This window comes from Paramisgurnus dabryanus, chromosome 15 (assembly GCF_030506205.2).
Source record: "Paramisgurnus dabryanus chromosome 15, PD_genome_1.1, whole genome shotgun sequence".
NCBI lineage: Eukaryota > Metazoa > Chordata > Actinopteri > Cypriniformes > Cobitidae > Paramisgurnus > Paramisgurnus dabryanus.
The window spans coordinates 8,433,383-8,457,927 of record NC_133351.1 but is presented as its reverse complement, the minus strand read 5'-3'; the positions used below and the strand labels follow the sequence as shown (position 1 = coordinate 8,457,927).

Sequence of the window (24,545 nt, the reverse complement as noted above, 5' to 3'; positions counted from 1 at the left end):
CATTTTTTAAAGCTTTGCTCGGAGTTACAAATGTAAGTGACAATTGCTTTAATTAGGTAGAATGGTGCATCATGTTATTTTCTTGGAGCTCAACAAAATCCCACCATTCCGGGTTATTCCAATAGCAGCTAGAAATGTGTGTAAAGAGGAATGCCAGATTTTTGTCCCAGACGTGTTGTTAACTAGACTTTGTGTTTCATTTACAATCCTATGTATGCAGGGGGACAGAATTTGGTTTTTGCAAAAGAGAAATTATCTTATGACCTTGTGTATTAATGCAATGAATATATCTTTATACTGAAGTAGAGTATTTAAAGATTTTAAAGTGGACATTTCACAAGACTTTTTTAGGATGTCAAATAAATCTTTGGTGTCCCCAGAGTAGTACATATGTGAAGTTCTGGCTCAAAATACCATAGATAATTTATTATCGCATGTCAAAATTGCCACTTTGTAGGTGTAAGCAAAATTGTGCCGTTTTTGGGAGTGTCATTTTAAATGCAAATAAGATGATCTCTGCACTAAATGGCAGTGCCGTGGTTGGATTGTGCAGATTAAGGGGCGGTATTTACCCCTTCTGACATCACAAGGGGAGCCAAATTTGAATGATCTATTTTTTCACATGCTTGCAGAGAATGGTTTACCAAAACTAAGTTACTGGGTTGATCTTTTTAACATTTTCTAGGTTGATAGAAGCACTGGAGACCCAATTATAGCACTTAAACATGGAAAAAGTCACATTTTCATAATATGTCCCCTTTAAAGTTGTTGTTATTTAGGGTATAATTTATTCTGGATTATAAACAAATTTACACTGTAGAGATACAAAACTGTACTTTTTCTGTCGCTACCCCCAAAGGTTCGTTTTTGTACCTTTATGGATATACAATACAAGGACCTATTGTGTACTTTAAGGAACAATTTTGTACCAGTTAACTTTTATGGGTACCAAGCCGTTAACTGTACATTTTAAAGTTACACAATATATCCTTAAGGTACAATCATGTCCCCCAGAAGGTACAATATTGAATTATGTTTAGTATACCTGCAAAGGTACAAAACAGAACTTAATGCTGCTTACGCACCAAACATAAACCATCGCGTTCCTCGCTCTAGATTACTTGTGGGTTTTAACTTTGTGTCATGCAAAATTTTTGCTTGAGTTGAACTTTCATGAAGACGCGTTTGAGGCAAATAGCGCATGTTTTCGTGGCAATCGCGCCTCCCAATTCACATCATTTGGATGGCCCCGGGCAGGTACACATCCATTCGTGTCTTTCCATTGACATTGTATGTAAATTACTCGCACATCGTTGAATTTGTGTTTGGTGTGTACCCCTCATTGGTACCACCCCAGTGACAGAAATGGTACAGTTTTGTACCTTTATTTCTGACAGTGTGCTCGAATGGAAGCCAGCACCTTTCATACTGACCTACGTTCTGTTTGTAATGGAACAGATTTATTTTTATTATTGTGTTGTGCACCTCTCAAAATCTATGGTGGATTGTTTTTGGCCTGTTTTTTTCCCAGTTTCTCCCATTTACTGTTTAAACAGTAAATGGAAAAGACCAGTACATTGGATCATATTTGATAAAGGACTGATATGTGCCTTCAGCTCAAACAAAATCATCTCTCATACTGAAGACAGAGAGACGCGGTAATATCTGTGTGGCCAGAAGGACAGTGATATAACAGGCTAAAATCTGTTCCATTATGCGAGTGTACGTCAGAGACAGGACAGCTCTTACTTTGTGATAAATGTCTGTGATGGATCATCTTGCTATCTGACCTGACAGGATCTTTAAAGAGACGGTCCAGGTTTAATACAAGTCAGGCTATATCAACAGCATTTGTGTCCATTTTCACAAAAGTCATTTTGTAAGGTGCCCATGTTAAAAAAAAACTATTTTTACCCTCAATGTCACAACTAGAAATTCTGATAAACAGGGTCAGTTTTGCATCGTTTGTGCAAGGATATCAAACAAGCCTGTTAATCTGAAGCAAAACTTCCATTTATACACCTTATAAACTTATAGTTTTGCATCATGATGCTGGTCATTCATCCACCTTAACACAGAAAATACATTGTTTTACAAATGTACATAGAATTCATGGGATTACATCATGGATTGCTGAAATCAGAATGGACATATGATCTAATTTTGAGATGAGAGCAGCGCAATGTGTGTATAAAATCTGTTTTGTTATTAGTCTGATTGCTTATTACTAATTGCTAATGTTGTAAGCATGCTTGCATTTCTTAAAAAAAGTTATATAGTGCTACACTGCAAAAAAATTATTTTCAAGAAAAAATGTTCTTAGTATTTTTGTATTGTTTTCAGTAAAAATATCTAAAAAGTCTTAAATTAAGATGCTTTATCTTGATGAGTAAAACAACTCAAGAAAATAAGTGTAGTTTTTGACCAAAAATATCAAATTTAAGTGATTTTTGTTAATAAAACAAGCAAAAAAATATGCCAATAGGGTAATCACACTGCAAAAAATTACTTTCTTACTCAGTATTTTTGTCTTGTTTTCAGTAGAAAAATCTAAAAATTCTTAAATTAAGAAGCTTTTTCTTGATGAGCAAAATGACCTTAGTAAATAAGTCTAGTTTTAAGACAAATAATGTACAATTTAAGTGAAATTGTCCTTAAAACAAGCAAAATTATCTGCCAATGGGGTGAGAAAAAAAATTGTGAAATAAGATTTCTTTTTTCTTAAACGCTTAATTCAAGTAAAATATTCTCAACCCATTGGCAGATATTTTTGCTTGTTTTAAGCACAAATTCACTTAAATTGTATATTTTTTGTCTAAAAACTAGTATTATTTTCTTAGGTCATTATTTTCTTAGGTCATCAAGAAAATACATCTCGATTTAAGAATTTTTAGATATTTCTACTGAAAACAAGACAAAAATACTAAGTAAGAAAGTCATTTTTTGCAGTGCAAATGTTTCTTGATTTTTTTTTTTTAATTTAGGGTTTAAGAAAAATTTTCAAGATTTTTTTGCTTACCCCATTGGCATATTTTTTGCTTGTTTTATGCACAAATCACTTAAATTTGATATTTTTGGTCTAAAAACTAATATTTTTTTTAAACTAGACATCTTAATTTAAGAATTCTTTGATATTTTACTGAAAACTAGACAAAAACACTAAGAATTGTTTTTTCTGAAAATCATTTTTTGCAGTGTATAACTAAGTACATATCTCTAATTTGTACAGATTACAAAAACCCAAGGCATGAATAGGTTAAAAACTTTGACCTTTGACCAGAATCAACAAAATCTGGATTTATCTTGAACTAAATAACATTTGTACACAACTTTGGGGGTTCATGTTTTATCTCTAATAATACTTGCACAACCAACTATCACGTAAATAGCTTAGTATCAAGTCAATCACAAGTTATTAAGTTAATGTTAATGTCTTAAAAAAACAATAGAGAAAATGCTTGGGACATATGCTCATGTTTTATACAAACTGGAGATATATACTTAGTCACAAAATATTGTATTGTTGCACTACATTGGTGTTCAAAAGAAAAGCAAACATGTTTACAACATGAAAAATTTGTGATTAGCCAACAAGCTAATATCCAAAACAAATATTATGTGTACAATGCGCTATTCTCATCTCAAATTTGGTCATCCCTTCTCATTTTAACAATCCACACTTTCTGAGGATCTTTGTCCTGTGCAAATTTGTAAAACAATGTTGTTTTTATGAAATTTGTTTGTTAGACTTTTTTGAGAAATTGTTTATTTAGTGACCTGCCCAAGGACTACAGATGGAAATTAGCTAGTAGCTAAATCTGGTGCAGAGCATCTTTTCTCTATCTGAGATTAATGTTTGTCTGTGCATTGTCCTTGACAAATAAATGGGGAAAAAAAGTATTTTCTGTGTTTTGATGGCTGAATGACCAGCATCCTGATACAAAACAATAGGTTTAAAGGGCACGCTTTGGATGTCTATCCCTCACAGCCTCAGTTTGGAATCAACATGGCGACGGACTAAATAAGGCGTAATCATCTACATAAAAAAATTGTGTCCTCTGAAAAATAATTTGGACAACAGTTTAAATAATGAACACTATTTTACTGAATAATTTATAAAAGTGCTTCAAAACATTACATGCTTCACATTTATGCTGGTGTACTTCCATTGTTTGTTTAAAATTGTTTAAATCCCAGATTCTGAGATGGAAAGTGGAATTTCCACTGGACTAAACTTTAAAAAAGTTTTAAAAAAGTGTGTGTGTATGTGTATGTGTGTGAGAGAGAGAGAGTGTGAGACATGTTTGGGTGAAGAAATGAACTGTGAAAGAGAGGACAGCAGGGCAGAAAATGGAGGCACTATGTGACAGTGTGTTTGCAGTGATGGTAGATAAATCAATTTATGCAGAAGAATATGGAAACTTTTACGGAATGTAAGATGAGATCAGCATATGCATTTACTGTATATCTCTTGCTGTCAGAATCCAGCGATGGTAACTCATTTAAGGCAGCCAAGTGGAATTTAAGATTGTGCCTCCCATAATAGTCTATTATCTTTATTTTATTTAGCTTTTCTCTTGGTTGGGCTGCTTCCAGTAGTGTATATTCATGATAGAGCATTTCTCCAATCATATTTCAGCCAGCGTCTGACATTATGTGTTGCCAGGGTCAAAGAAATCTGCCTAGGCCTTCAGAACGAACAGTGCAGGCGCCTTCAGCTTCAGATAAATGGCAATGAAATCCTAAGATTTTGTCTTGATGTCACCATAATAATCTGTGTGAGAGCATGTGACAGCTGTTTGGCGGTGACTATTAGTGTGTCCACTGCTTCGGTCAAACGGACATTCTCAGCCCTACAACAAATTAAAACTTATGACAGAAATACTACTGGACAGTCTCAACTTTCAGCATTAGCCTCTATGGCGATAGAAAAGGACTTATTGTTGTACAACAGAGTGATCGAAATCTTCTTAAAGAAAGAAAGGAGGATGGATTTTGTTTCCAAATAATCCACAGGTTAATTTGGTGAGTTTAATGCATTTAATTTAGTAAGCCAATAATATTTGTAAAATGTACATTTAGTGAATATCACTTTTTTAATAGTAAACTCTGTGCATTATCCCTGAACAGTAGACTGTCAACAAAGTAATTTGTTATACTTTTGATTCTTCAAAATACTTGTAAGTATTTATCCAATCATATTTTAGCCAGCGGCTGACATCATGTGTTGCCAGCAGGGCCTAAAGTTAACTTTTTTGACCACCTGCCACAGAGACTTTTTACCAGCCAGTTTTTTTTTTGCCCGAATAGTGAATTATAACACTGTCTTTATTGTATGAAATATATATTTTTTTTCAGAGCTACAAAAGTGAATTTCTCTTTGCCTTAGGTGGTTTGATTAACATTAATGACACAGACTTAAGTAGGTTAATTGAGGTTACTGTCTCTTTAAGACCAGCACAGACTGGTTTTTGACTCTCTATACATACACTTAAGACATAAAGAAATGTTTTATTAGAAAATCAATACTGTTGAGATCATTTTGTTTATACAGTATGTGCCCTGTCAAGAGCAGAAAGATTTTATGTGCCCTATTGAGTCCCCTTAAACCCGCGCACGCACACAGAGGGGGCACAAACTGCGCACATAAACGCCGCACATACGTTGTTTTTCATTACTATATTCGCAAAATGTATGTTAATGTACTACAGTATAAGGCATAGTAGCCCAACTCTCTCTAAAGTTTACACATCAAGAGTTCTGATCCGTCACAGCAGCACTACACATCTGTGCAACTGTGATTGTACAGTAGCATATGTCAGCATTGCATTCTCATCCCATCTCACCAACAGTTTAATACTTACTCGCACATCCAAAGGTAGTCAGAGAAGTGCCTCATCTTCTTTCCAATCGCATGAACGTTGCGAAACAGCAGTCGCATCCTCTCAATTAATCACTCAATTTATATCGGTGATATGCGCAGGTTGATAAGAAATGAGCAGGTGCCGGTTACGAGTCATCCAAAAATATTGTAATGATATTCAGGCCGCGGTCAGTCAGTCGAGTTTAAAAACTATTTTGAACAATTACGGGCGGGTTAGTTGAAAATGTCGGTCAGGAGTGGGTTGTTTATACAATGACCCGCATCACTGATTCACATTGGCTACCCGCCAATGTGGCTGGTAGATTGACAGTGTTACCCGCCAATTGCAAAATCCACCCGCATTTGGCGCGTGGTCGGGTGTTAATTTCATGCCCTGGTTGCCAGGGTCAAAGAAATCTGCTTAGGCCTTCAGAACGAACAGTGCAGGCGTCTTCAGCTTATACTTTTGATTCTTCAAAATACTTGTAAGCTTTTTCAAGAACCATTTATGCAATTTCTTTAGCAAAAAAAAGAGTTTGACCTCATTTCATATGCCTTTCAAGCGGGTTTCTTGTGTAAAATTCGCTGTTTCTCATTTTTGAATAAAGTAAAATTTGACTGTTATTTCTTCAGGTGTAAAATACAGTAATTTCTATTTTACTTTGCAATTAAACTGCTAATGTGTTTCTATTGCCGTAATGTCATAATGACAATATTACAAGATTGATTAATTCAGATAGGACACCACTGAAAGCCTAGGTGTGAAATGCACGGACCGCCACTGCCATAATCGGAGATGACAATGGAGCTGTTAGTTCTAAGGAAAACCATCCACAATCACAACACGCTTTTTATGCACTCAGACCATTAACCTCCCAGCTTCAGTTACTGTAAGGGATGATTAAGCCAGATTTGCTTCGATCATTTTTTGCAGAGTGTCTCCAAGGCACCAGCAGGCTCTTAGAGAACCATCTGCTGTGGATTTATGACATTTTGCAGTGGAAAACAAATTGCTTGGTTTTCATATTGCTGTATTTTGTCTCCTCTTTTGGATTTTTAAGGTGATTGTTTCCCCAAAACTTCATAAATGTGAAGTGGGGTGTAATTCCCAGTTGTCCAAATTCATAGCAGGATCTTAAGTAGATGCGTGCATACTGTCTAGTTAGACCATGTGATACTGTCATGCAGGCCCGGCTGCAGAATGGGGCACGTGAAAGCACATAGAATACTTGCTTTGAAGTTCGTCACAACATGTATGTAGCCCGTCATGTGTGTGGTTCGACACGTGTGTAGCAGGGACTTATTTTGACAAAACATGTGATGCACATGGTTCACATGAAGCAACAAACACATATTTTGAAAACACGAGCAACACACATGACACTCCGAACACATATTTTGAATTTGCGCCCCTCGGAAAAGCAGTCACGAGCCGCCACTGCAAGTAAACTTTGCAATAAATACCAAAAATAAACTGAGGGGGCACAATTCAGATCTGAAAAGGCATTGCCCCCTCTTGGCACCGGGAATGCTTGTCACGTTACGTTTTTGTAAGGCACCACCACAGTCTTCTTTTTCTCCATGTTGAATGAAACAAACTGGTCCTTGATTCATCTGTAACTGTTATCCTTTTTATCCAAACACAGAATGATAATCTCATCCCAAAGCCTTCTGGACTCTTCTCCTCAGCCTGACACGTTGCAAATGATTATGTGTTCGGGGAGGCAGAAGTCTTTTTGTTTGCATTGTGTGTGTGTTAAATTAATAAGCTGTATGCTGCTCTCTGTATGCAGACATAATGGTGTCTGTCTGGCTTCATCTCAAGCCTGTATTACACTTGCCTGGACCAGACACGTGATAAAAATATATTTCACCCCAAAATCACCTTTGCTTGTATTATTATATATTCCATGAAGCGCTATGTATGCTTGCAGAATGTCTGACCTTAGGTTTTGTACAATGAAAGTGGATGATGATATTGCTGGGCTTCAAAATGCCAAAAAACAACAAGAAGCAGTAAATGTTTTATAAGAGTCCAGCTTATGCTATCACACTATTTGTCTTGTTTTGCATTAGAAATATCAAAATATTTTGTAACTTGAAATGGATTTGTAAAAATGTTTTTTGATATTCACACTTGCCAAATATGAACAGATTCCAATCAGATGTGTAGAGACGGTGTGAATGGTATTTGAGATAATTTTGTGTAAACGTTCCCCCAAGAGCAAGAAACATGAAATCAATATTTGCACCGTGTCTGATGATCCATTTGCGCATATTCATGCGCTGCCTGAATCCTTGAGCGTGCTTCGAATGCACACACATACTAAACTTCCAAAACAGCGCATCTGTTTTGCGTCTTTTTTGATTACATTTTTTAATTGGCTAGGCCTCAAAACATGCATAAATAATAAACATTTGAAGAGTTTGGTTCCAAAATGCGATAAACACCATTTTAAAGAAAAACGAGTTCCCAATACTTCATTTTACAAAAATCTGATATCCGCCCTGTTATTCTGTCATCTTTTCTCCCTTTTTACCAAATCACAGCAAACGCCAGTCCTCCTTCTCTGCAGAATGCAATAAATCCACTAAACCAATCACAGCACACCATTCTACGCATTGTAAACAATAATGGCGGTGCTTTGAATACACACAGAATCCTAGTTTTCTTCATCTACTTTGTACTTCGTGATCAACAAACAAACAAAAACAAAATAGTAATTTTGATGGCATTGATAAACCTGTGGTGCTTTTCTGTCGCTGGGAAGAAACGTAAGCCATCAAAATCAAATAATTTACACGAGAGGCACTCGTGTGAAGGAAAAATGCCGGCTGTTGCTTGTTCTCACACGACAGCATCAAGCTTCTGTCATGCTAACACATTGACCGCAGCGGATCTTATGAAAAACTTTACATTATTTTACACAAAGTCAGTGAAAATCAAGCAGGACCAAAACATTTTACAGCTGATCGCTGTCAAAAAGTTCAGCGACGACGTTCCAAAGATGACAACAGCAATGACAGTGTTCTTAATATGACAAAGTTCTTTGATTAATGCCATTTAATGTTTATTTTTTTATCAGTGTATACCACTAGTCAACTAAACGAATATAACACGGCAAAGATAAATGCACATTTATATATTGATTCAACAGATTTATAGCATTTTGAAAACTTGGATTTATGGCTTTTTGCAGAAAAAATAATCAGTTTTTATTATAAATCTTTGAAAATCAAATTATGGATTTACATTTTTAAAAGTGACATACAGTAGAATGATTGAATGGGGTATTTATACTTGTTCTTTGATGTGACATGTAGACAAAAAAAAGTAGTTTGGGTCTGTAATGCCTTAGAAGCTTTCTAAAAACCTCTCTCAGATAGCTCTATTAGGGTGGGGGATTTTAAACAAGTGGTTTTGCACCTTTCTTTGACTCCCCCCCACTGTAGCCAATAGGCCTTTCTCACAGTAACCGGAAATACGTAATCGTCATGTAAGCGGAGTTCCTGTCAAGCGTCAACACACTAGAAAAACATAAACCCGGGCAAGTTTAAAATGGATCAAAGAGTCTACACAACTTCGTTAACGGATTTGCCAAATATTACAGTTGCTGATGTGACACGACTAATGGAGGAAAACTTTTTCCATGAAGAATTTGTCCATACATTTCTAGGTAAGTAGAGAGCGAGTCTAACTGTTACTGAACTGTTAACTACACTGTAAAAAAAATTCCGTAGAAATTTCAATGTTATTGCAGCTGGGTTGCCGGTAATTTACCATAGATTTACATTTATGTTATTTACTGGCAAGAGTTTGTTCAAAGTTAAATAAATTTCAAATATTAACAAGTCTTAATCTTTACAGAATAAAACTATACAATAACCGCCTCATGCAAAGCATTCTGGGAACCAGAAATCATCATCAACCTTTTTCTGTTTTTTGGTCCAGATTTTATTTCCCAGAATGTTTTGCTTGATGCTGTTTTTTAGTTTTACTCTGTAAAGATAAAGACTTGTAAATGTTTAATTTTCATTTAACTTTGAACAAAATGTTGCCAGAAAAAACATAAATGTAAATCTACGGTAAATTACCGGCAACTCAGCTGCAATTTCTACGGAATTTTTTTACAGTGTAAAACGACACAATATAAGTCTCGCCGGATAGCCTGAATCCACTTCTGTCTAACTTCACCATCAACAGGGAATTGATGGAACAGATACGGCTTTTTACATTGCCTTGACTGCGGAGGAAGTAGATTTCCAAGACGATTGCGTATTTCCGGTCATAAATACGGAAGTTGTGAGAAAGGTCTATTATTTTAAAGCGGAGGGGCAGTGAGATGCCTGTGATGTCATAAGCATCCGTTTTTCAGATTGGGCCGTTTTCTGGCTGACATTTCTAAAAGAGGAATTTCTATGAGACTGAGATGTTTAGCATGTCTAGCACTTTTTGTATGTTCGTGAATGCCGGTAGACTACCATTATTCAACAAAGACTAGGTAAAAATGGTTTTTCATTCTCTGTCCCCTTAATGTTATTATAACCTAAAGATGCTATGTGAAAGGTTTCAACAGAAAATAATGGTTTTCATCTTGTCACTTTCTTGGTATAGATAACACATTTTTACCCAAATTAGTCAAAATGAATTTATTGCGTTTTGGAACCAACAGTGCAGCACTGGCCTGATCAGGAAAGTGACCGTGTCAAATGGCCCAAGCATCATTCACGCCAGCCCCAGGGCCATCGGGCTATTCTTATTGTCAAGCTTTGTTGTTTTATGTTAGGGTTATGTAAATATTATTGACATTTATACAATTAAAACCATAAAAAGGTTTATTATATTGTTTATATACTTCAGTTTAGTTTCAATAAATATTATATTCTTATATTCTTTTATATCTAATATCTAAAGATGTTTTCATATTTTACTCCAAACAACAACAAAAATAATTTGCATGTAACAATTTGGCTGTTTAACAGAAGAGAGGTAAATAAATAATGACAAAATGTTTATTTTTGGGTAAACACAATACATGGGAATTTGTACGTATTTTACCGAGGTGGCTAATTCATAAGAATTCATACAAAGTAAGGCATAAAAAATGTATGATTATCATAAAAAAACAATAACGACACCACGCCCAACGTCATAGGAGCAAAATTTACAAATGTGGTCGTATGAATTAATTCAAATTAGCCACCTCATAAAATACATAGGAATTGCCATGAGATAGCATTGGACAAGCACCTTTAAATGTATTTTAGAAGTGCCAAGGCCAGCCTGATTTATTTGAATTGCTCTTGTTAAATCTTTTGGTTTTTACACAGTGCTTGTAGGGCTTATGGTATTGCTGCACATATAATTAGATGATTCCCCGGGGAGAAAGGAATGGGAGTCCCTGCCGAACCAGCCATAGTGTGTTCTCAACAGAAGTGTAGTAAGTCCTTTACTGGAGAGACTGGTTCTTGAAAGACGACTCGCTGCTTGCTTTAATCACTTCAACATATCTCTCATGTCGAGTCTATAGCAAGCCATTCACATTAAGACGGGAAGCCATTATTTAACTGCCTGCTGGGTGTTTGCAGTTATGAGTAAAGGATTTGGGAGACAGGGGTGTTAAGAGAGGGCTGTGTTTTTAAAAGTGCAAGAATGAGTCATCCTAAGAATCAAACTGGTATGAGATGCGATCACATTGCAGTTTTGCCTCTGCTTTTCGGGTTGGCTGTATTTCATATTTGTCTCTATGAAAGCAGTGATGCTGACATCTAAAGTAACTTCATATTTTTTTCACGGCATCATGAGGCACTGTGACTATTTCTTTATTAATATTATAATATGGGATAGTTCACCCAAAATGAATTTATTCACCCTTATGTTGTTACAAACCTGTATAAATGTCTTTGTTCTGATAACAACAAAAGGAAGATATTTTTAGCAATGTTTGTAACCAAAACGATCAGAAGCCCCCATTGACATCCATAGTAGGACAAAAGAATAATATGAAGTCAATAAAGCTTCTGATTGGTTTGCTTACAAACATTCCTCTAAATATCTTCCTTTAACCAAAAATGTCATAATTTATTCAACATCATATATTTAATTCCCTGCTTGACTTTGTTGAACGCGATCTTCAAGAAGATGTTAGGCACAATGTTTGTGACTAAGAGATCCCTGTCACCATTCACTTTTAAGAGCATCGCTGATATTCTTTATCTTTTATGATCCACATTGAAAAGTCATATGGATTTGAAGGAAATGTAGATGATGTAAATGATGCCAGTTGTTTCTTCGAGATCAATATCATAAATTCAACAAAAAATGAAAAAGATAGCTGGATGTTGGGTATCGACCAGTGAGAGACACAGGGATAAACTATAGAAAGTAGGAAAAGTGTTTACATGATGTGAGATTGGGTCAATTGGAATCTGAGAAATATTGATTTAAAGCCAAAGCAAAAAATCATCTCGGGCTGAATGCACAAGCTGAGCAAATGTTACTGAAATGAATAGCATAGCCAATAATTAGCTCTTGTCTAGGCAGATTAGGTCATCCTAGCTAATACATAAGACCAAATGTACCAGGTGTCGACAACAGTACACAAGAATGAACGAAAAACAACCATGAGGATCATTATGGCAGCTAATGTGAATAATTCAGGGATTGTTTAGCTATCTTGCTCTCTAACAACCCAATGTACCTCAGCAGACATGGACTTGAGAAATAGAAATCCATTTCAACAGCACACAGTCCGTCTCGGCACCTTTCTGAGTGTGTTTTTGTTGTACGACATCCTTGTAGCGTATCTATAGAGTAATGGATTGCCATGCTCTCCTAAATGAAAGACCTTAAAATCAATGTGCCCTCCTCCCATCCTTCTGCTGATGTCAAAGGTGTGAGATGCACGATAATTCATGATTTCATTATGCAAATGATGCAGCACATGATTGCCTCAGTCATCTTATTTAGAATATTTGATTTTTGTCCAAGGAAGGTAAATTCTTACAAACCTTTGATAATACCTTAGTTAGCTTGCAATGGTGAATAAATAAATGAGAAAATGCAGCATACAGTAGGTTTATTTATAACCCACTATTTACATTTTAGGAACACCTTAATAATATTGTCTTGGACCCCCTTTTCGCCTTCAGAACTGCCTTAATTCTACATGGCATTTATTCCACAAGGTGCTGAAAGCATTCTTAAGAAATGTTGGCCCATATTGATAGGATAGCATCTTGCAGTTGATGGAGATTTGTGGGATGCACGTCAAGGGCACGAAGCTCCCGTTCCACCACATCCCAAAGATGCTCTATTGGGTTGAGATCTGGCGACTGTGGGGGCCATTTTTGTACAGTGAACTCCTTGTCATGTTCAAGAAACCAATTTGAAATGATTTGAGCTTTGTGGCATGGTGCATTATCCTGCTGGAAGTAGCCATCAGAGGATGGGTACATTGTGGTCATGAAGGGATGGACATGGTCAGAAACAATGCTCAGGTAGGCCGTGGCATTTAAACGATGCCCAATTGGCACTAAGGGGCCTAAAGTGTGCCAAGAAAACATCCCCCACACCATTACACCACCACCACCACCAGCCTGCACAGTGGATCCATGGCATAGTTATTCTGTTTATGCCAAATTCTGACTCTACCATCTGAATGTCTCAACAGAAATCGAGACTCATCAGACCAGGCAACATTTTCCAGTCTTCAACTGTCCAATTTTGGTGAGCTTGTGCAAATTGTAGCCTCTTTTTCCTATTTGTAGTGGAGATGAGTGGTACCCGGTGCGGTCTTCTGTTGTTGTAGGCCATCCGCCTCAAGGTTATGCGTGTTGTGGCTTCACAAATGCTTTGCTGCATACCTCGGTTGCAACGAGTGGCTATTTCAGACAAAGTTGCTCTTCTATCAGCTTGAATCAGTTAAAGGCGCTCTAAGTGAATCGGTGCGACGTCACTTCTTGTTGATGTTTGAACTGTTTTCAAACAAACGGAGCCGAGCTAACTCCTCCCCTCCCTTCCGTGCTTTCATGAACGTATGTATGTGATGTGACATGTAGACAAAAATGTTTTTGTTTGGGTCTGTAATGCCTTAGAAGCTTCCTAAATACCTCTCTCATATAGCTCTATTAGGGTGGGGGATTTTAAACAAGTGGTTTTGCACCTATTTGGCTCCCCCTACTGGCTTAACTTGCAATCTCATTACTGATTGGCTGACTTTGCTGCCACTCAGAAAATGTAGCCAATTATTTTACAGTGGAGGGGCAGTGAGATGCCTGTGATGTCATAAGCATCAGTTTTTCAGTTTGGGCCGTTTTCTGGCTGACATTTCTAAAAGAGGAATTTCTATGAGACTGAGATGTTTAGCATGTCTAGCACTTTTTGTATGTTCGTGAATGCGGGTAGACTACCATTATTCAACAAAGACAAGGTAAAAATGGTTTTTCATTCTCAGTCCCCTTTAACAAATTCAACCTTACTGTAAAGTCTAACAGTTTGAATTAACATAAAAATATCCATATTTTACACAACCATGATTGAACAATCAGTATACAGTAGGTTAATTTATATGTTGGCTTTGTCCATACAGTATTTTACCCAACCATGCACTTTAAAAATACTGGGTTATTTTTTTAACCCAGTGTTGGGTCAAAAACGGATGAGCCCAACCCCTTGTGTTGTAATTTGACCTTGGTTGGGTTGTTTTAACCCAAAATGCTGGGATGTGTTAACCCATTGTTGGGTCAAATATAAACATAAACACTGGGTTGTTTTCCACCTGACATTTTTAAGAGTGTGGAGCAAAACAACCAGGCCTTCTTTGAAAATGTACCTTGGAAATGTTAAATATTTAACTCACAGTTCTATCCAAGCTAGACATTACCACATGGTTATTTAATAATATATAGTATAAAACATTTTTCATTGAATCACTAGCACATTAACCATATCATTATGCACACTCTTATCATGATATAAAATTACTCACGACATGAAATTTTGATGATACCACCCACAATTACCCTGGGAGGCAAGGAAACAAAACAGTTGAAATATTTTTAAGACGTTCCAATGGTGGGCTGCCAAAGCACCATCGGCTGGAGGCAGCTGTGATGTCACAGGCATTGATCCAGCATATGAGGAGGGGAGACTCCCCTAACGGAGCTGTTGTTAAGCCTCTGAATTTTCTGCTGCCGGGCAGGAGAGACGTTCAGCCTCAGTGCAGAAACAACAGGAAAGTGAGGGGGAGAAACGGGAAAAAAATTAAAGAATGACATGAAAAAGGATTTGCAAACTGGTACCCATAGCACTGACTCATTCTTTGTCACTCTCTCTCTCTCTCTCTTGCTCTCTCTCTCTTTATCGTTCCCCCTCCCTTCCCCCTAAACGCGGCAGGGTAGTGGTTTCTCTCCATTTCTCTCGCGCCTGCCCGCCTCTCTAACAAACGCACTCCTTCGCTCGCCGCAGCTGCCTGTGTTTGTTTTTCTGTGCTCTTATTGGTCTCCCCTGAAGCTGTTTATCGATGGTTTAGAAGCGGCTCTGATTATGTTTCTGTGAAGAGGTGCATACTGCCGAGGTTTATTTTTCTCGAACGGTTTTATTTTCAGCCAAACTGGAAGCGCAACAGTGCAACATCTGCGTCAGAAGAACTTTAATATTCTGCATTTGTGTTTTCAGCGAGTATGTTTAGAGCTGTCGAGTTCCTGGGAAAAAACTTAAACATTTTTAAAAGCCTTCTTCTCTTTTAGAGAAATTTCTGCGTGCGCCTCTCGCTTGGGTACGTTTTCATATTTCCAAGCGGCTTTTCGCAGCAGTCCAAGCTGGATTCCGATCATGCTCACGGCGATACGATCAGGTCACCATCGGGTCTGACCGTCAATCCCCAGCTTCCAGAAAGCCTCGCTCCCACCTCCGTTAAACGCAACAAAAGACCGGGATTACTCCAAGCTATGAAGAAAATTTGGTCCAAGAAACGATTTCAGGTGAGTCTTGCATGTCTCTTTTGAAAGCATTATGCATGTTAACTCGTAACTGTGTGTAACTTAGAGTTTGACCCCTTTGGGTTTTGTTTGGGTTTTGTCATCCGGTGGACTCTGAGGGGAGTCTGAAGGAAGCTTGACCCAATTCCCTCCTTTTTAGGGCTGCACGTTCACTCTCGCGCCCCACCCTTTTCTTGTAAACAAACGATGGCACCCATCTGGCTAATTGCATTAGGATGATTACAGCTGAATAGGTGGATGTCCATGGCTCATTTAACTCTATGCTTATGCGTTCTAGTTTACGCTAGAATTGCAAAACGGAAAACAAGGATCCCTGGATGATTTGCTATTAAATTATTTTGGGGTATTATTCATGAAGAAGTTGTATATTAGAAATCAGCAGAAACATTGGCTATGTCGTGGTATGAGTTATTAGATTTAGCACCAAAGGCATATGGCAAGTCAGCATGTAGGTCCAATAAAAGAAAAATCCTTGTAGCACTCATCCATTCCTCCAATGATGCATATATTTAAAGAGCTGTATAGTGTAGCATTTATATACATCTGCCTGCCTTAAACTGAAATGCATGGGGAGGTTTGCATTACATCTGTACTGTAGCCATTAGACAACAGATTGGCAGGTTAATGCACAGGTTAAAGCTGTTTGATCATGTAAATGTTCAAACTCGCAGCTTTGATGCCAGGCATTGCTATGCAGTTGCTTAGGAGTTGTGTGTGTGTGTTGCTATTTGGTTGTTAGTGCATTGCTAGGTGGTCCTATAGATTATAAGAAGGTAAGAAAGAAATTGTTAGACTAAACCAAAAATCTTTTATTTTGAGATTGTAGTTGCTTGCTTGTGTTTTCTTAAATTGAGTTGCTATTGCATTCTGGTCTTTCAGTCTTGTGTGTATCACCCATTTTATTGCCCACCTTTTATAAACAGATCACGATGTGTGTTTCCTGTGTACAACACAAATGGTGTGAAACAAATTCAATACTTAGGGTTAAATGTTTGTTCAAGTCCCTGACACTAATGTATGAGCGATACTAGCGATGCATGACTTGGCAAGCACCACAAGTCGATGAAATCTCACCATAAATCCTGTCAGGTCAAAATATTAACCTTGTCCATCTCCTAAGACTGCATATACAATAAGAAGTGCGCTATGGGCAATTGTCACTGTAAGTGCATGAAAGTGTCTGCTTTTTGACATTTAACAGTCAGAGGAGGACGAGTTCCTTGCTCTTCCTCTTGAGGTGATAGTGAAGATGAAAGGACAAGTGGGGGTGGGGGTGTGAAAGGGAACGATAATTAGATCTTAGTCGACAGACAGCGAGAGACTGGCGGATGAGGTGAAGATGTAGCTTATAGACCAGACAGATCCAGAACAGGTGGCTGAGTCAGAATTTCAGATGTAGGGTAAATGATAATACATTACAATCTCTGTCTTGTCATGTGAATAATATTATATTGTGCTTTAGGTTGACGTGTTTTAGTTTTTTTTTTCAGACCTGAGCCTTTTTTTAGAACCTGGTGCATTTTCTCCCTTGGTTTGGTTCGTTTAGGCATATGTGAACACTGAAATTTGCACCAAAACAACCGAACGAAGCACCTGAACGAGGTGGTCTCGGCTCGATTGCAAACTTATGTCACGACACGGGACGGGAGTCAGGACGCAAGTGCAGGGTTCACCATGAAATAAATAATATTTAATATAAAATGAACAGAAACAAAACACGAGGAGTAAAACAGCAACACAGGAACATCCAAAATGTGACACGGGTAACAGACAGGGTAGTAATGACAATGACAATGATCCGGCGACAGGTGAGAAACAGACAGCAGTATAAATACACAACACTTAACAGGGAACAGGTGTGATGAATCAGTCCGTGAATGTCCAGGTGACGTAATCGGGGAGACAAACAAAACATGACACGGATCACCGTGACATGACCCCTCCCTCTAAGAGTGGCTACCAGACACTCACCTAAACAAAACAAACACAAAAGTCTGGTAGCGAGAGTCCAAGGGAGGGGTGGAGGGCTTGGGGAACCTGGCGAAGCCGGCAGCCGCCGGGATGAGACCAACAGGAACGGTAGGCCGGACTGCGCCAGGAGAACCGGAGCGATCGCTCCGAGAACCGAGGCAGACGAATTACCCCCCTCCTGGGAATCGCCGACGATCAGCTGCCCCCGGAAGTCATCTCCCATCCCCTCGCGGAAACGGAGACCCTCTCACGGTAGCCACCCCGGGGAAATGATCGGGCGTGGTCCGTTCCGGATCCCCCTGCGAGCAGGATGGTGGTCCTCCGAGGGACCGTCGACGACGACTCAACCGTTGGGGGACCGCCTGGGCCGATCCTCCTCCCGCATGCTCGCGGGAGCGAGCGATCGCTCACGGTGGTCCCCAAGAGACATCGGGGCTGATGGGGAATACACCCCGATGTCACTACTCCCCCTCGACGAAACTCCTGGGGGAGCCGCCCTCCGTGAACCCGCTGCGTCCAGTCTGGCCGGATCATTCTGTCACGACACGGGACGGGAGTCAGGACGCAAGTGCAGGGTTCACCATGAAATAAATAATATTTAATATAAAATGAACAGAAACAAAACACGAGGAGTAAAACAGCAACACAGGAACATCCAAAATGTGACACGGGTAACAGACAGGGTAGTAATGACAATGACAATGATCCGGCGACAGGTGAGAAACAGACAGCAGTATAAATACACAACACTTAACAGGGAACAGGTGTGATGAATCAGTCCGTGAATGTCCAGGTGACGTAATCGGGGAGACAAACAAAACATGACACGGATCACCGTGACAACTTATTGCTTATTGCAGACTTATCTTATTGCTTTATTAACCATAAACATACCTGATTGCTCTTTGGTTACGAATTCTGGTGAGCACATCAACACCATTCACAACCAAAGCGCACCTAGCTGTTCCTTATAAAATGTCTTCAAATTGCTTTTCTCCACAAATGGGTACATAAGTAAGAATGTTGTCCAACATATGTTTTAATGCCTCATTAAAATAATAAAGTAATATATCCACAGAAAAAGCCACACAATAATCTCGCTGACGGACAACTTTGAGCAGAATCACGGAAAATAAACAGATGTACTCTGACCAATTAAAGGATAGTTTACTCGCATGTGACTTGCATTAACAAAGTCTGGTCCATTTGGAAATGTTGCCTTGTGAATATGAATCGAGCCAATATGAAATTGCAACATTGTAGCCATTTAACCCCCATTTTCGGAACAAAGCAATTGATCTACAGGTCTGAAAAAATAACCTTAGGCCAAATAAGCATAGTCCCTGTTACTGCTGTCATTCCTGACTTGGAAAATAATTAAAGGTAGCTATTTGTGACACAAGAATACATGTGTTGAAAGTCCAAGTACACTATCAGAAAAAATAGTCAAAAATTGTCCTTAGCTGTAACTAGGGCAGGGCCCTTAAATAAAGGCCATAATGGTACAGAGTTGGGTACCTAATATGGTACCAGTATTTACCTTTGAGGTACAAATATGCACTGTTTGGTACCTTTAATAAGGCCATAATGGTACAGATTTAGGTAAATAATATGATACCAGTATTTACCTTTGAGGTACAAATATGCACTCTTTGGTACCTTTTATAAGGCCATAATGGTACAGGTTTAGGTATGGTACCAGTATTTACCTTTGAGGTACTAATATGCACTCTTTGGTACCTTTAATAAGGCCATAACGGTACAGATTTAGGTATGGTACCAGTATTTACCTTTGAGGTACAAATATGCACTCTTTGGTACCTTTTATAAGGCCATAATGGTACAGATTTAGGTATGGTACCAGTATTTACCTTTGAGGTACTAATATGCACTCTTTGGTACCTTTAATAAGGCCATAATGGTACAGATTTAGGTACATATTATGGTACCAGTATTTACCTTTGAGGTACTAATATGCACTCTTTGGTACCTTTAATAAGGCCATAATGGTACAGATTTAGGTACATAATATGGTACCAGTATTTACCTTTGAGGTACTAATATTCAGTCTTTGGTACCTTTAATAAGGCCATAATGGTACAGATTTAGGTATGGTACCAGTATTTACCTTTGAGGTACTAATATGCACTCTTTGGTACCTTTAATAAGGCCATAATGGTACAGATTTAGGTACATAATATGGTACCAGTATTTACCTTTGAGGTACTAATATGCACTCTTTGGTACCTTTAATAAGGCCATAATGGTACAGATTTAGGTACATAATATGGTACCAGTATTTACCTTTGAGGTACTAATATTCAGTCTTTGGTACCTTTAATAAGGCCATAATGGTACAGATTTAGGTACATAATATGGTACCAGTATTTACCTTTGAGGTACAAATATGCACTCTTTGGTACCTTTAATAAGGCCAAAATGGTACAGATTTAGGTACCTAATAGGGTACCAGTATTTACCTTTGAGGTACTAATATGCACTCTTTGGTACCTTTTATAAGGTCATAATGGTACAGGTTTAGGTATGGTACCAGTATTTACCTTTGAGGTACTAATATGCACTTTTTGGTACCTTTAATAAGGCAATAATGGTACAGATTTAGGTACCTAATAGGGTATCAGTATTTACCTTTGAGGTACTAATATGCACTCTTTGGTACCTTTTATAAGGTCATAATGGTACAGGTTTAGGTATGGTACCAGTATTTACCTTTGACGTACTAATATGCATTCATTGGTACCTTTTATAAGGCCATAATGGTACAGATTTAGGTATGGTACCAGTATTTACCTTTGAGGTACTAATATGCACTCTTTGGTACCTTTTATAAGGCCATAATGGTACAGATTTAGGTATGGTACCAGTATTTACCTTTGACGTACTAATATGCATTCATTGGTACCTTTTATAAGGCCATAATGGTACAGATTTAGGTATGGTACCAGTATTTACCTTTGAGGTACTAATATGCACTCTTTGGTACCTTTTATAAGGCCATAATGGTACAGATTTAGGTATGGTACCAGTATTTACCTTTGAGGTACTAATATGCACTCTTTGGTACCTTTTATAAGGTCATAATGGTACAGGTTTAGGTATGGTACCAGTATTTACCTTTGACGTACTAATATGCATTCATTGGTACCTTTTATAAGGCCATAATGGTACAGATTTAGGTATGGTACCAGTATTTACCTTTGAGGTACTAATATGCACTCTTTGGTACCTTTTATAAGGCCATAATGGTACAGATTTAGGTATGGTACCAGTATTTACCTTTGAAATACAAATATGCACTCTTTTGCAATATGCATATGCAATTTTTTTTAACAATTTTTAGTGTAAGCTGCAAGTTTGGGCTTTGGTTCTGTTTAAATAAAATGCTACAACAGATGATTTGAGGTCATCTACAGCATACTAACTGTTAGACATTTTAATATTTTAAATGCATTTTAAATGTGAATTTTTCTATCTCTGAGAAATGGATTTAAAATTACTATGACCTCATTTGCATGCATTTATGCATCTGATATGGCGTTTTTATCCAAAGCGACTTACGGTGCATTACAAGCATATACAGTACTGTGCATGCTACCATTAGATTAGTTGTTTTTGCAATTGTATAGTGATCATATATAATTATTTCTCAGTCTCTTTATAAGAATACAACCAGAAAATACAGGAAATGTGGATGTAGTATTAAAAACAGTATAAAACTAAATACTGAAGTGTCAAGTATTTAGTATTTATATATTCACGCTAAATACTGACTGATGCCTGAAGAAGACATTTAGTTCTGAAAATTATTTTGTTTTTAATTTTGTGTAGATATTTACTGTATTTTCTGTTTGTATCTTAAAAAAGAGTGAAAAATAAATATGAATGAACATTAAAACTTTGCTAAAACAACAAAGCTTTAACAGTATGTGTGTTCCCTGGGATTGACCTCATGACCATTTGCATTACGTAATGCTCTACCACCTAAACTACAGTAGCATTTAGGGGTGTATCCAAATTTTTATCACAAAAATAAAAAAGTTTTATTAACTTTCCTTTTAATATCTCCTACTTTTGATGGCTTTTAATGGCTACTGGCTATTTAAAATAAAATTTCTGTATATACCACAAATGCACGTTCTAGTCTCAATAGGACTCGGCAAAGAAAACTGTGCTCAGCAATCCATTTAATGAGGCGTGTGCTGAAGAGGGTTTAGAAGAAACCCCTTACCAGAAGGTTTGAGGAATATCAATACAGTGTTGCTATGCAAGCACAGTAAAAATCTTAAAAAATGGGATTGGGGGGGCAAAAATCACATAAACTGCCACCCTTTCCTATAAAAGCTGCCACGCTGACTCACAAGGTTTAGCAAACCCAGCGGGCAATAAAGAGAGATGTGTCTCCTAAAGTGTGAAGTGATTCACATGCTACATTGGCAGGAATAATGAAAAGTTAGGCTGGGTGGGATTGAAATAGCCAACTCGCTCTGGGCTGAGTGATTGGAGCTAAGCACAAAGCAGATACAGCAACCAGGATTAGATAGAACAGCATGCATCAGATCTCAGTATGTCTAACTTGGCAACAAATAAATTACCTGGTGACCAAAGGCCACGATGATTCATTGAAACAAACAGAGCTCCCACCTGGAGTGTCTTGATTCATCCAGTATGAATGACTATAGTGTGGGCCGAAAAGAAAAGTGGAGCTCTCCAAGGTGCTGACCAATAGACCTCTGATATTTGTCTGAGGAAAAGGGTAAGCGGGAAACCAATAACAATTGCAGCTTTAACACCGGCTGCTTTGATGTCGGGTGATAACTGTAATCTTCGAAATTAGTGGTTCTTTGGTTAGTCATTTCTATATACTTCGGGTTAGAGGTTTTAAAAAAGTATTAAACCTTTGTCTGTATCTTGCCCCACACCGTTCTGGAAACCTTAAATTGTGCCTCTTGCTGGTAAAATCCCAGAGATTTCCCTTAGAGGAAAAAACACATGAATTTTTAGCACGTATCAAACTTTTGAAAATAAATAACATAACATATTTAATATATTTTATAATATGCATATTATACTTATAAGGAGTGACATAACTGCATATATGCAGTACTGGGCAAAAGTCTTAGGCCACCACCACCTTGTTGTTTTAGAAGTTTTAATGTCCATCCATATTTATTTTTCAATCTATTTTATTAAGATACAAACAGAAAATATAGGAAACATGTACAAAAAAAAAATAAAAAAATAATTTTCAGGACTAAATGGCTTCTTTAGGCAACGTCGGTGTATATATGGTTTTGTTGCATTTTTTTTCTTCAGAAAATCGTTTTTGGTTGTGCATTCCAATTAATATCAATTCAACTGCAGTTGGTTTGTTTTGATTTAAACCTTCATAACTTAAAAAATACAGCTAAGTAGCATCATAAAAAAATAATAGCATGAAAACATAATAATAAACATGTTTTGACAAAAATGTTAAAAACTGAGTTATCTCGTTTTGCAACGAAACTCTTCATATGATCACTATAACATTGCAAAAACAACAAATCTAATTCTGGCATGGAGGCCTAAGGGACCGATCAAACCAAAAGCGTTTATGGCAGTTGCAGGCTCCTTTTTTGAATGATATTCTATGGGCAGGGAGCGTTTGCGCGCTGTTTATGCACGCTGAGCGCCTTGCGGTTTTTGCCGTCGGCCGCAGCACGCATCTTTGAAGGAACGCTGGAAGCGGAAAAGCGCCCGACGTCGCGTCTTTCAATTGTCCAATCGAATGAGGGGAGAAGCGGTCCTTACGTTGTGGTGAGGGAAATTTACAGGTGCTTTGAAGAACCGGACTCCACTCGCTTACTCTCTCCTGCGTGTTTGTGCACCTCTCATCCTCAAACAAGGTCAGAGCAAGCGCCCTCTTTTTAAAGTTTCTGCTAATATGACAGTTAACAGCAAAAGAGTGCTCACGCTTCAATATTTGATTGACAAGACAGCTGACTCGGTGGTTGCTTAGCAATATAAAAAGGCAGTGCGTCGCGCCTTGCGTTTCCAAGTGTTTAAAGCGCGATTGGTGTGATTAGCCCCTAAGACTTTTGCACAGTACTGTACAATGTATAGTTTTCTCCTTTGTTGTTTTAATAGATACAAATTTTTTAAATGTTGCTCACCCAGACCTGTTAACATCCACCCCTACATTGCATACTTTGCACCTGCCTACTGTAACAGGTTATAACAGAGGAGTGGAGGGCATAGTACTTCATGTCATGCGTTGATTGGTGTGTGCAGCGCGCATAAAGTCGAACACATTGCCTCTAGAGTCTGGGCAGCAAGGCACAAGCTCGTTGTCCCTTGACAGCACATGAAATGAGACATGAAATGAGCTGTAAAAATCCCAGCTACGCATTTGTTTTTTCGTAGGCACCCCATGCCGCCCCCCGCTAAATGCCGCCTTGGGCAGCTTCCCATGGCGCCCATGCCTAAATCCGTGACTGCACTACATGCACATGGGATTCACAGATTTTCCAAAACAATGGTTTACACGTGAAACTCATGTGCGTTTTTTGTAAGAGTAACACTGACTGATGGACCAAAGCTATTATATATATTTCTCTATTTAGTTTGTCTTTACCACATTGCCACAGAAAAAGAGGACACCATTAATTCCACTTTAAATAGACTTTTAAAAAAGAAACAAACAATTAAGTCG

At 37.9% G+C, this 24,545-nt stretch overlaps 1 protein-coding gene across 8 annotated transcripts in view; it reads left to right on the top strand.

Moving 5' to 3' along the window:
- The window catches only part of spegb (striated muscle enriched protein kinase b), a 126,296-nt gene that overhangs the window by 33,611 nt on the left and 68,140 nt on the right, over positions 1-24,545 (top strand). For 4 of the 8 annotated variants that reach the window (XM_065252139.2, XM_065252136.1, XM_065252138.2 and 1 more), the window contains exon 1: positions 14,903-15,847. The exons of the other annotated variants lie outside the window; for them this stretch is intronic. In XM_065252139.2, coding sequence (XP_065108211.1) covers positions 15,815-15,847 — 33 coding nt within the window. In that variant the 5' untranslated portion in view covers positions 14,903-15,814. Of the gene's footprint in view, positions 1-14,902; positions 15,848-24,545 lie in introns of those variants that run through there. 8 annotated transcript variants of the gene reach the window in all.